Source organism: Toxotes jaculatrix, chromosome 1, assembly GCF_017976425.1.
Source record: "Toxotes jaculatrix isolate fToxJac2 chromosome 1, fToxJac2.pri, whole genome shotgun sequence".
In the NCBI taxonomy this organism is placed as follows: Eukaryota; Metazoa; Chordata; class Actinopteri; family Toxotidae; genus Toxotes; species Toxotes jaculatrix.
In genome coordinates, this window is record NC_054394.1 from 15,176,385 (window position 1) to 15,188,499 (window position 12,115).

The 12,115-nt window shown below is 32.3% G+C and overlaps 1 protein-coding gene across 2 annotated transcripts in view; it reads left to right on the forward strand.

Moving 5' to 3' along the window:
- Window positions 1–11,548, forward strand: part of rps6ka2 (ribosomal protein S6 kinase, polypeptide 2) — a 46,953-nt gene extending 35,405 nt beyond the window's left edge. For both annotated transcript variants that reach the window (XM_041039635.1, XM_041039644.1), the window contains 6 exons: window positions 8,043–8,204; window positions 8,293–8,369; window positions 8,676–8,793; window positions 8,916–8,972; window positions 9,175–9,255; window positions 10,197–11,548. In XM_041039635.1, the coding sequence (XP_040895569.1) occupies window positions 8,043–8,204; window positions 8,293–8,369; window positions 8,676–8,793; window positions 8,916–8,972; window positions 9,175–9,255; window positions 10,197–10,346 (645 nt within the window). In that variant the 3' untranslated portion in view covers window positions 10,347–11,548. The remainder of the gene's footprint in view (window positions 1–8,042; window positions 8,205–8,292; window positions 8,370–8,675; window positions 8,794–8,915; window positions 8,973–9,174; window positions 9,256–10,196) is intronic.
- Window positions 11,549–12,115: the final 567 nt, after the last annotated feature.

The window sequence follows — 12,115 nt, forward strand, 5'->3', positions numbered from 1 at the left end:
ATCGGTGAAAAAAAGTCAAAAATTTTTTTCGACCTCAAAATGTCATAAAAAACGTCATAGTATAGTAAGGAGTTTTTTTCGGGCAAAAAAAGTCAAAATTTTTTTCGACCTCAAAATGTCATAAAAAACGTCATAGTATAGTAAGGCGTCAAAATCGGTGAAAAAAAGTCAAAATTTTTTTCGACCTCAAAATGTCATAAAAAACGTCATAGTATAGTAAGGCGTCAAAATCGGTGAAAAAAAGTCAAAAAATTTTTTCAACCTCAAAATGTCATAAAAAACGTCATAGTATAGTAAGGAGTTTTTTTCGGGCAAAAAAAGTCAAAATTTTTTTCGACCTCAAAATGTCATAAAAAACATCATAGTATAGTAAGGCGTTTTTTTTGGCCAAAAAAAGTCAAAATTTTTTTCGACCTCAAAATGTCATAAAAAACGTCATAGTATAGTAAAGCGTCAAAATCTGAAAAAAAGTCAAAAAAATTTTAACATTTTTTGAAAAAATTTTAAAAATTTTTTGAAAAAATTTTTAAAATTTTTTTTTAAATTTTTTAACATTTTTAAAAAAATGTTTAACATTTTTTAAAAAATGTTAAAAATTTTTTGAAAAAATTTTAAAAATTTTTTGAAAAAATTTTTTCTCAAAATGTCATAAAAATGGTCATAGTATAGTAAGGCATCAACATCGGCCGAATAAAGTCAAAATTTTTTTTAGCCTCAAAATGTCATAAAAAGGGTCATATTACAGTAAGGTGTCAAAATCGGCCAGAAAAAGTCATTTTTCACAACGGCCTCAAAATCTCATAAAAATGGTCATAGTATCGTAAGGCATTTTTTTTTACCTCAAAATGTCACAAAAAACTTCATACTATAGTAAGGCGTCAAAATCGGCCAAAAAAAGTCAAAAAAATTTTTGACGTCAAAATGTCACAAAAAACGTCATACTATAGTAAGGCGTCAAAATCGTCCAAAAAATGTCGAAATTTTTTTTGACCTCAAAATGTCATAAAAATGGTCATAGTATAGTAAGGCGTCAAAATCGGCCAAAAAAAGTCAAAAAATTTTTCGACCTCAAAATGTCATAAAAAACATCATAGTATAGTAAGGCGTTTTTTTAGGCCAAAAAAAGTCAAAATTTTTTTCGACCTCAAAATGTCATAAAAAACGTCATAGTATAGTAAGGCGTCAAAATCGGTGAAAAAAAGTCAAAATTTTTTTCGACCTCAAAATGTCATAAAAAACGTCACAGTGTAGTAAGGCGTCAAAATCGGTGAAAAAAAGTCAAAATTTTTTTCGACCTCAAAATGTCATAAAAAACGTCACAGTATAGTAAGGCGTCAAAATCGGTGAAAAAAAGTCAAAAATTTTTTCGACCTCAAAATGTCATAAAAAACGTCATAGTATAGTAAGGAGTTTTTTTCGGGCAAAAAAAGTCAAAAATTTTTTCGACCTCAAAATGTCATAAAAACGTCATAGTATAGTAAGGCGTTTTTTTCGGCCAAAAAAAGTCAACATTTTTTTCGACCTCAAAATGTCATAAAAAACGTCATAGTATGGTAAGGCGTTTTTTTCGGCCAAAAAAAGTCAAAATTTTTTTCGACCTCAAAATGTCATAAAAAACGTCATAGTATAGTAAGGCGTCAAAATCGGTGAAAAAAAGTCAAAAAATTTTTTCAACCTCAAAATGTCATAAAAAACGTCATAGTATAGTAAGGCGTTTTTTTCGGCCAAAAAAGGTCAAAATTTTTTTCGACCTCAAAATGTCATAAAAAACGTCATAGTATAGAAAGGCGTTTTTTTCGGGCAAAAAAAGTCAAAAATTTTTTCGACCTCAAAATGTCATAAAAAACGTCATAGTATAGTAAGGCGTCAAAATCTGTGAAAAAAAGTCAAAATTTTTTTCGACCTCAAAATGTCATAAAAAACGTCATAGTATAGTAAGGCGTTTTTTTCGGCCAAAAAAAGTCAAAATTTTTTTCGACCTCAAAATGTCATAAAAAACATCATAGTATAGTAAGGCGTTTTTTTCGGCCAAAAAAAGTCAAAATTTTTTTCGACCTCAAAATGTCATAAAAAACATCATAGTATAGTAAGGCGATTTTTTCGGGCAAAAAAAGTCAAAATTTTTTTCGACCTCAAAATGTCATAAAAAACGTCATAGTATAGTAAGGCGTTTTTTTCGGCCAAAAGAGACAAAATTTTTTTCGACCTCAAAATGTCATAAAAAACGTCATAGTATAGTAAGGCGTCAAAATCGGTGAAAAAAAGTCAAAAAATTTTTTCTACCTCAAAATGTCATAAAAAAACGTCATAGTATAGTAAGGCGTTTTTTTCGGCCAAAAAAGGTCAAAATTTTTTTCGACCTCAAAATGTCATAAAAAACGTCATAGTAAAGAAAGGCATTTTTTCGGGCAAAAAAAGTCAAAAATTTTTTCGACCTCAAAATGTCACAAAAAACGTCATAGTATATAAAGGCATTTTTTTCGGGCAAAAAAAGTCAAAATTTTTTTCGACCTCAAAATGTCATAAAAAACGTCATAGTATAGTAAGGCGTCAAAATCGGTGAAAAAAAGTCAAAATTTTTTTCGACCTCAAAATGTCATAAAAAACGTCATAGTATAGTAAGGCGTTTTTTTCAGGCAAAAAAAGTCAAAATTTTTTTCGACCTCAAAATGTAATAAAAAACGTCATAGTATAGTAAGGCGTCAAAATCGGTCAAAAAAAGTCAAAATTTTTTTCGGCCTCAAAATGTCATAAAAACATCATAGTATAGTAAGGCGTTTTTTTCGGCCAAAAAAAGTCAAAATTTTTTTCGACCTCAAAATGTCATAAAAAACGTCATAGTATAGTAAGGCGTTTTTTTCGGCGAAAAAAAGTCAAAATTTTTTTCGACCTCAAAATGTCATAAAAAACGTCATAGTATAGTAAGGCGTCAAAATCGGTGAAAAAAAGTCAAAAATTTTTTTCAACCTCAAAATATCATAAAAAACGTCATAGTATAGTAAGGCGTTTTTTTCGGCCAAAAAAGGTCAAAATTTTTTTCGACCTCAAAATGTCATAAAAAAAGTCATAGTATAGAAAGGCGTTTTTTCGGGCAAAAAAAGTCAAAAATTTTTTCGACCTCAAAATGTCATAAAAAACGTCATAGTATAGTAAGGCGTCAAAATCTGTGAAAAAAAGTCAAAATTTTTTTCGACCTCAAAATGTCATAAAAAACGTCATAGTATAGTAAGGCGTTTTTTTCTGCCAAAAAAAGTCAAAATTTTTTTCGACCTCAAAATGTCATAAAAAACGTCATAGTATAGTAAGGCATTTTTTTCGGCCAAAAAAAGTCAAAATTTTTTTCGACCTCAAAATGTCATAAAAAACGTCATAGTATAGTAAGACGTATTTTTCGGGCAAAAAAAGTCAAAATTTTTTTCGACCTCAAAATGTCATAAAAAACGTCATAGTATAGTAAGGCGATTTTTTCGGGCAAAAAAAGTCAAAATTTTTTTCGACCTCAAAATGTCATAAAAAACGTCATAGTATAGTAAGGCGTTTTTTTCGGCCAAAAGAGACAAAATTTTTTTCGACCTCAAAATGTCATAAAAAACGTCATAGTATAGTAAGGCGTCAAAATCGGTGAAAAAAAGTCAAAAAATTTTTTCGACCTCAAAATGTCATAAAAAACGTCATAGTATAGTAAGGCGTCAAAATCGGTGAAAAAAGTCAAAAATTTTTTTCTACCTCAAAATGTCATAAAAAACGTCATAGTATAGTAAGGCGTTTTTTTCGGCCAAAAAAGGTCAAAATTTTTTTCGACCTCAAAATGTCATAAAAAACGTCATAGTAAAGAAAGGCATTTTTTCGGGCAAAAAAAGTCAAAAATTTTTTCGACCTCAAAATGTCACAAAAAACGTCATAGTATATAAAGGCATTTTTTTCGGCCAAAAAAAGTCAAAATTTTTTTCGACCTCAAAATGTCATAAAAAACGTCATAGTATAGTAAGGCGTCAAAATCGGTGAAAAAAAGTCAAACGTTTTTTCGACCTCAAAATGTCATAAAAAACGTCATAATATAGTAAGGCGTTTTTTTCGGGCAAAAAAAGTCAAAATTTTTTTCGACCTCAAAATGTCATAAAAAACGTCATAGTATAGTAAGGCGTCAAAATCGGTGAAAAAAAGTCAAAAAATTTTTTCAACCTCAAAATGTCATAAAAAACGTCATAGTATAGTAAGGAGTTTTTTTCGGCCAAAAAAAGTCAAAATTTTTTTCGACCTCAAAATGTCATAAAAAACATCATAGTATAGTAAGGCGTTTTTTTCGGGCAAAAAAAGTCAAAATTTTTTTCGACCTCAAAATGTCATAAAAAACGTCATAGTATAGTAAGGCGTCAAAATCGGTGAAAAAAAGTCAAAAATTTTTTCGACCTCAAAATGTCACAAAAAACGTCATAGTATATAAAGGCTTTTTTTTCGGCCAAAAAAAGTCAAAATTTTTTTCGACCTCAAAATGTCATAAAAAACGTCATAGTATAGTAAGGCGTCAAAATCGGTGAAAAAAAGTCAAAAATTTTTTCGACCTCAAAATGTCATAAAAAACGTCATAATATAGTAAGGCGTTTTTTTCGGGCAAAAAAAGTCAAAATTTTTTTCGACCTCAAAATGTCATAAAAAACGTCATAGTATAGTAAGGCGTCAAAATCGGTGAAAAAAAGTCAAAAAATTTTTTCAACCTCAAAATGTCATAAAAAACGTCATAGTATAGTAAGGAGTTTTTTTCGGGCAAAAAAAGTCAAAATTTTTTTCGACCTCAAAATGTCATAAAAAACATCATAGTATAGTAAGGCGTTTTTTTCGGGCAAAAAAAGTCAAAATTTTTTTCGACCTCAAAATGTCATAAAAAACGTCATAGTATAGTAAGGCGTCAAAATCGGTGAAAAAAAGTCAAAAATTTTTTTCAACCTCAAAATGTCATAAAAAACGTCATAGTATAGTAAGGCGTTTTTTTCGGCCAAAAAAGGTCAAAATTTTTTTCGACCTCAAAATGTCATAAAAAACGTCATAGTATAGAAAGGCATTTTTTTCGGGCAAAAAAAGTCAAAAATTTTTTCGACCTCAAAATGTCATAAAAAACATCATAGTATAGTAAGGCGTCAAAATCTGTGAAAAAAAGTCAAAATTTTTTTCGACCTCAAAATGTCATAAAAAACGTCATAGTATAGTAAGGCGTTTTTTTCGGCCAAAAAAAGTCAAAAATTTTTTCGACCTCAAAATGTCATAAAGAACGTCATAGTATAGTAAGGCGTTTTTTTCGGCCAAAAAAAGTCAAAATTTTTTTCGACCTCAAAATGTCATAAAAAACGTCATAGTATAGTAAGGCGTTTTTTTCGGCCAAAAAAAGTCAAAATTTTTTTCGACCTCAAAATGTCATAAAAAACGTCATAGTATAGTAAGGCGTCAAAATCGGTGAAAAAAAGTCAAAATTTTTTTCGACCTCAAAATGTCATAAAAAATGTCATAGTATAGTAAGGCGTCAAAATCAGTGAAAAAAAGTCAAAATTTTTTTCAACCTCAAAATGTCATAAAAAACGTCATAGTATAGTAAGGCGTTTTTTTCGGGCAAAAAAAGTCTAAATTTTTTTCGACCTCAAAATGTCATAAAAAACGTCATAGTATAGTAATTCGTCAAAATCGGCCAAAAAAAGTCAAAATTTTTTTTGGCCTCAAAATGTCATAAAACTGGACATAGTATAGTAAGGCGTTTTTTTCGGGCAAAAAAAGTCAAAATTTTTTTCGACCTCAAAATGTCATAAAAATGGTCATAGTATAGTAGGGCGTCAAAAACGGCCAAAAAAAGTCCAATTTTTTTTTGGCCTCAAAATTTCATAAAATTGGTCATAGTATAGTAAGGCGTCAAAATCGGCCAAAAAAAGTAATTTTTAAGAACGGCCTCAAAATGTCATAAAAATGGTCTTAGTATAGTAAGGCGTCAAAATCGGACAAAAAAAGTAAAATTTTTTTAAAAATTTTTAACATTTTTTAAAAAATTTTTAACATTTTTTTAAAAATTTTAAAAATTTTTTGAAAAATTTTTTTCTCAAAATGTCATAAAAATGGTCATAGTATAGTAAGGCGTCAACATCGGCCGAATAAAGTCAAAAATTTTTTTAGCCTCAAAATGTCATAAAAAGGGTCATACTATAGTAAGGCGTCAAAATCGGCCAAAAAAAGTCCAATTTTTTTTCGGCCTCAAAATGTCATAAAAATGGTCATATTACAGTAAGTTGTCAAAATCGGCCAGAAAAAGTCATTTTTCACAACGGCCTCAAAATCTCATAAAAATGGTCATAGTATCGTAAGGCATTTTTTTTTACCTCAAAATGTCACAAAAAACTTCATACTATAGTAAGGCGTCAAAATCGGCCAAAAAAAGTCAAAAAAATTTTTGACCTCAAAATGTCACAAAAAACGTCACACTATAGTAAGGCGTCAAAATCGTCCAAAAAATGTCGAAATTTTTTTTGACCTCAAAATGTCATAAAAATGGTCATAGTATAGTAAGGCGTCAAAATCGGCCAAAAAAAGTAATTTTTCAGAACGGCCTCAAAATGTCATAAAAATGGTCATAGTATAGTAAGGCGTAAAAATCGGCCAAAAAAAGTCAAATTTTAAAAAAAAATTTTAACATTTTTTTAAAAATTTTAAAACATTTTTGAAAATATTTTTTCCTCAAAATGTCATAAAAATGGTCATAGTATAGTAAGGCGTCAAAATCGGCCGAAAAAAGTCAAAATTTTTTTTAGCCTCAAAATGTCATAAAAATGGTCATAGTATAGTAAGGCGTCAAAATCGGCCAAAAAAAGTCACATTTTTTTTTGGCCTCAAAATGTCATAAAAATGGTCATAGTATAGTAGGGCGTCAAAAACGGCCAAAAAAAGTCAAATTTTTTTTTGGCCTCAAAATGTCATAAAAATGGTCATAGTATAGTAAGGCGTCAAAATCGGCCAAAAAAAGTCAACATTTTTTTTAGCCTCAAAATGTCATAAAAATGGTCATAGTATAGTAAGGTGTCAAAATCGGTCAAAAAAAGTCAAATTTTTTTTTGGCCTCAAAATGTCATAAAAATGGTCATAGTATAGTAAGGCGTCAAAATCAGCCAAAAAAGTCATTTTTCAGAACAGCCTCAAAATGTCATAAAAATGGTCATAGTATAGTAAGGAGTCAAAATCGTCCAAAAAAAGTCAAATTTTTTTTTGGCCTCAAAATGTCATAAAAATGGTCATAGTATAGTAAGGCGTCAAAATCGGCCAAAAAAAAGTAATTTTTCAGAACAGCCTCAAAATGTCATAAAAATGGTCATACTATAGTAAGGCGTCAAAATCGGCCAAAAATAGTCAAATTTTTTTTTGGCCTCAAAATGTCATAAAAATGGTCATTGTTTAATTAGATTTCAAAATATGCCAAAAAACTTCATCGACGGGCTAACACATTAGCATCGGTCTCGCTATTAACTTTTCCACACAAACGATAAACCAAAGCAGGACATCATAACAGGAAAGTCATACAGGTAATTCACACACCAACAATATATTACTCACAGACGTATGTCCCTTCTAGGTACAACAGGAAGAAAATGAACCGTGAGTGAGCTTCCACCCCTCAGGATATTTGAGATTTGAAAAACCTTAATTTGTTTCTGCTACAAGAGCCAGTATACTTAATTTGTGCTTATTACAGCATCATATAAAATCAACAATAATGATAATAATATTAAAGCAAACAGAGCTCTGGTATCGGAATAGTATCGGTATCGGCAGATATCCAAATTCAGGTATTCGGATCAGATCGGAAGTGAAAAAATGTGGATCGGTGCATCCCTTATGATTATACTTGAACGACGATTCTGTAGCAGTTTCAGCAACATTTTTTTGTGTAATCGGATGTGTCCCTTTTACAAAAAAAAAAAAAGAAAACATTGGCTGTTGTAATGGTTATGCATTACTGTGAAAGTAATTATATATAAACCTGCTAATCGTGTGTGCGTCTTTCCATTTTTCAGGTTGTGCATCGAGACCTGAAGCCCAGTAACATTCGGTATTCTGATGACACTGGACGTCCAGAATGCATCAGAATTTGTGATTTTGGATTTGCCAAGCAGCTCAGAGCTGAGAATGGCTTGTTGATGACGCCCTGTTACACAGCTACATTCATGGCTCCTGAGGTATTTCAGTAATCCTAATCATAAGAAGTCTTTAATATCTCACCATGCACTCTTTTGAAATAAATATTGTGTGTTTGTGTGTGTGCAGGTTCTGAGGAAGCAGGGTTATGATGCAGCCTGTGATATCTGGAGTCTGGGGATCCTGCTTTACACCATGATAGCTGGGTCAGTTTTTTTTTTTAGTTTTTTTTTTTTGTTTTTCAAGTTTTTGAAGCATTTCAAACTACCAACACTGACAGACTGTTGCACAATAGTTCACCATTTTACTGTAAATATGTAAACACTATGTAATGTTACCATTTTCTGCAAATTCTCAATAAATTCCCTGCAGAGGTGATTTCTTTTTATCTTCTCTACAGCAGGTTTTATAGTCTGCATTTGAAAATATTAGAGCTTTTCATTTGCACTCTCTGTCATTGTAATTCACACAACCTTTGAACTCTAGTGTGAATTTTTATTCTCATTCGCCAGTTTCAGCCCATTTGCCAGCAGTCCTGAGGACACAGCAGAGGAAATTCTGGCTCAAATCGGCAGTGGAAAATTCATCATCACCGGAGGGAACTGGGACCTGGTGTCAGATCCAGCCAAGGTTGCATTTTAACATTTTCTTTCGGAGATGAATACACATTAAATGGCTCTGGTGCTGATATCATAGTACCATTACTGTCTAAATACTAATGTCACCTGCGTATGCCTGCATATGTTTGATAGGACATTGTGATTAAGATGCTCCATGTGGACCCTCACCAGCGCCTGACTGCTCCCCAGGTACAGTAAAAAGAAGAGGAAATAATTTGATACCTACTGTGCATTGCACCATTTCCCTTATCCCCATATACAGACATCTTTAAGCCTTCACATTATGTACTATATGTTAGCTATCCTATTGTTTGTACTGGATATCACTGTAAATGTCAAGGTTAGTTGCTGAAACAATACATTTGGAAATCATCACTGCAATGCTTTTCAGGTTCTTCGTCACCCCTGGATTGTAGAAAGAGACCAGCTGTCTGACAGGCCTCTGGCCAGACAAGATGCACTCACCGTCAAGGTCAGACCTTTTGTGCATATGTGTGCAGGTGTGTTTGTGTACTTGGGGACTAAAAATATTGGTACAACACCAATTTTACCTTTAAAACTACAGATATTTGCTTAACTTCATATTTGACATACTTTGACAAATTATAGTTGATCAGAGAGACGATTGTGGCCTGACAGTTGTATGTACAGAACTTGTCATGACCTGGCTTAATGGGTCACAACAAAAAGGGAGGCCACACCATGTAAATGTTCAAATAAATACTTTATTTAACCAAATTAAACCAAATAAGACCAAATTTAACCCAAATTAAATAATCAAATTAAATATTTACATTGTGGGATGTGGAAAATCAGTGGAGTCAGTAGTGTAAAATGTGCATGAGTGAAAAGTGTGGAGGTGTTAAATGATGTGAAACAAAAGCAAAAGGTTAACTCAAAACAAAATAATCAGACCAAACCAAACCAAACACGTGGTGTGCCTGTGGACAGAGAAAGGGAGAGAATGAACTATCGATTGCTGTGGCTTAAATAGACTCTCCACCAGAGCCCAGGTGTGTTGAGCCACTCAAGACACCTGCAAACAGGAGGAACAGACACACCCAGAGGATGTCACACATGAAGACAAGACAAAGGATGACACACATGGGGCATCACACTTGGCTTAAATTACATTTAAATATATTGATATATTTAAACTGTTGCTGTGTTTGTATCTAAACCCCGTATTTTTTTAAATGTATTGGTTGTTAAAAATTTATCTGTCTGAAACTCATATATGTAAACTGTATAAGCAGAGTATATGTTAGCATCAGTTAGATGTGTTGTGATGTAATATATTTTAATGTGTTTCTCTGAGTGTCCATCGGGTGGAGCTGTCTGCCACCTATTGAGTTTGTGGACAGTTTAGATGAGTATTAAAAAGATATAATGTAGTCTGTTTTTTTCCACCAGGGGGCACTGTCTGCTACCTACTCTGCTCTGAGACGTTGTGCTCCAACTCCTGTCCTGGAGCCTGTTCAGTCCTCCAGCCTGGCTCAGCGGAGAGGGATGAAGAAACTGGAGAGTCCAAAAGTGAATACAGATCCTAAAGAGAGGGAGTAGTCTCAACAATGTGACTGAAACTCTAAGGAAATTACCAAAATACTCAAATAATTAAAGCACAAACCGTGTTGTAAAGTGCTTGTAGGCCTATAAACTGAATGTTGCAGATCAAATAAACCAGGAGATCTAGTGGTATTCAATACATGGAGTAATGAGGAAAGTTACTCCAAAAAAGGAACAGAGGCATGGCAGCAGTTTTTTTTTTCATTCTCTCAGTTTTAAATAAATCTCACCCCTAAGGTACGAAGCCCAATTTACTAAAATAATATAGCAGCTCACTAGATTTGACATCAAGATTTGGTTTGGTTCACTTTAGTTCACCCAATTCAAAATGTAAATTTTGAATCTCATAAATTTTGATACTAATATGATACAGAGTCATCTAACATCTGCACCTGCACAGAGAATTTGACTCTAAAATTAATCAGAACTTTAGGTCTCTCTCAGTTGTCCTATGGGTATTACAAGCTGAGTTTGAAACTCTCAATTCGCTTCTTGCACAATATGGCAACCGCCGATGTTAGAACTTGACTGTGTGGGCCAGTACTTCCGGTCAAAACTTCCGGTGATATAACAGCGATCGACAGGCAACAGCGATCGAGTTACATTAACAGAGAGATTATTTTATTTTATTTACATAGCAGTAGCCATGTAGCTAACATTTAGGTCAGTTGTCCTGTATTTGTTGAAAAAAAACTGATAATTCTAAAAAATCTACAGGACAACTGACCTAAATGTTAGCTACATGGCTACTGCTATGTAAATAAAATGCCTCTCGATTGCTGCTGTCTCTCGCTGTTGCTGTTAGATCACCGGAAGTTTTGACCGGAAGTACTGGCCCACACGCTCAAGTTCTAACGTCAGCAGTCGCCATATTGTGCAAGAAGCGAATTGGTTCAAAAAAACAAAAACAACAAAACATTTAGGCCTATCTGTGTTTTATTTCTGACAACATTTTTTTAGGCTGATCATGCCAATAGAATTGCCAGGAATCAGAATGATTTGTAGCTGATATGCAAAGATATGGACATTACTTATTTTTAGTCATACATGTTGCAGTACAATTAGAGCTGAAATGTAATATACACGGATACACTGTTACCTGCCTTGATCCATAACCATAGTAGCTCCTGCGCCTGAAAGTGAAATAAATTAGTCTGGACATCAAAAAAAAAAAAAAAAAAAGTATTCTGTGCCACAAACACTATGCCAAGTAGTCAGTTTACTTTAGATTCATATTTAATACATACATTTATGTCACCACAAGTTCATGGACAGGCAGACATTAATACCATCTTCCATAGTCATGACTCCAAAATATATTTGAATGAGACAGTGAATTCAGATTAATAATATTTTTCGTCCAAACGATCTTCTGAATTCTACAGTTATGCATGTTAAAAATGTAAATATCCTACCAAAGCAAATTATTTTTTAAGTTAACAATGCCATTGAAGTCTTACTGTTAATAAAATGCTTAATAATTTTATTGTATGAATTGTTGTCTTCCATAAATACAGCCTTTGCCTCTTATAAAAAATTATCGTTAAATGTGTCACTACTGCACTTCCCAGATCAGATGCAACAGTTAAGTATGAAGGTTTTTACATGGATGTAGATTGTCTTGTTTTTGTTTTTGTTTTGTTTTTTGTTTTTTTGTTTGCTTTTTTTTGTAACATATTCAAAATGTTGTTTGGCTTAAGAGTAGACATAAAACTGGAGCTCATCATGTGGCTCTTTGTCTCTCATAGCAAAACTCTTCAGCCTGT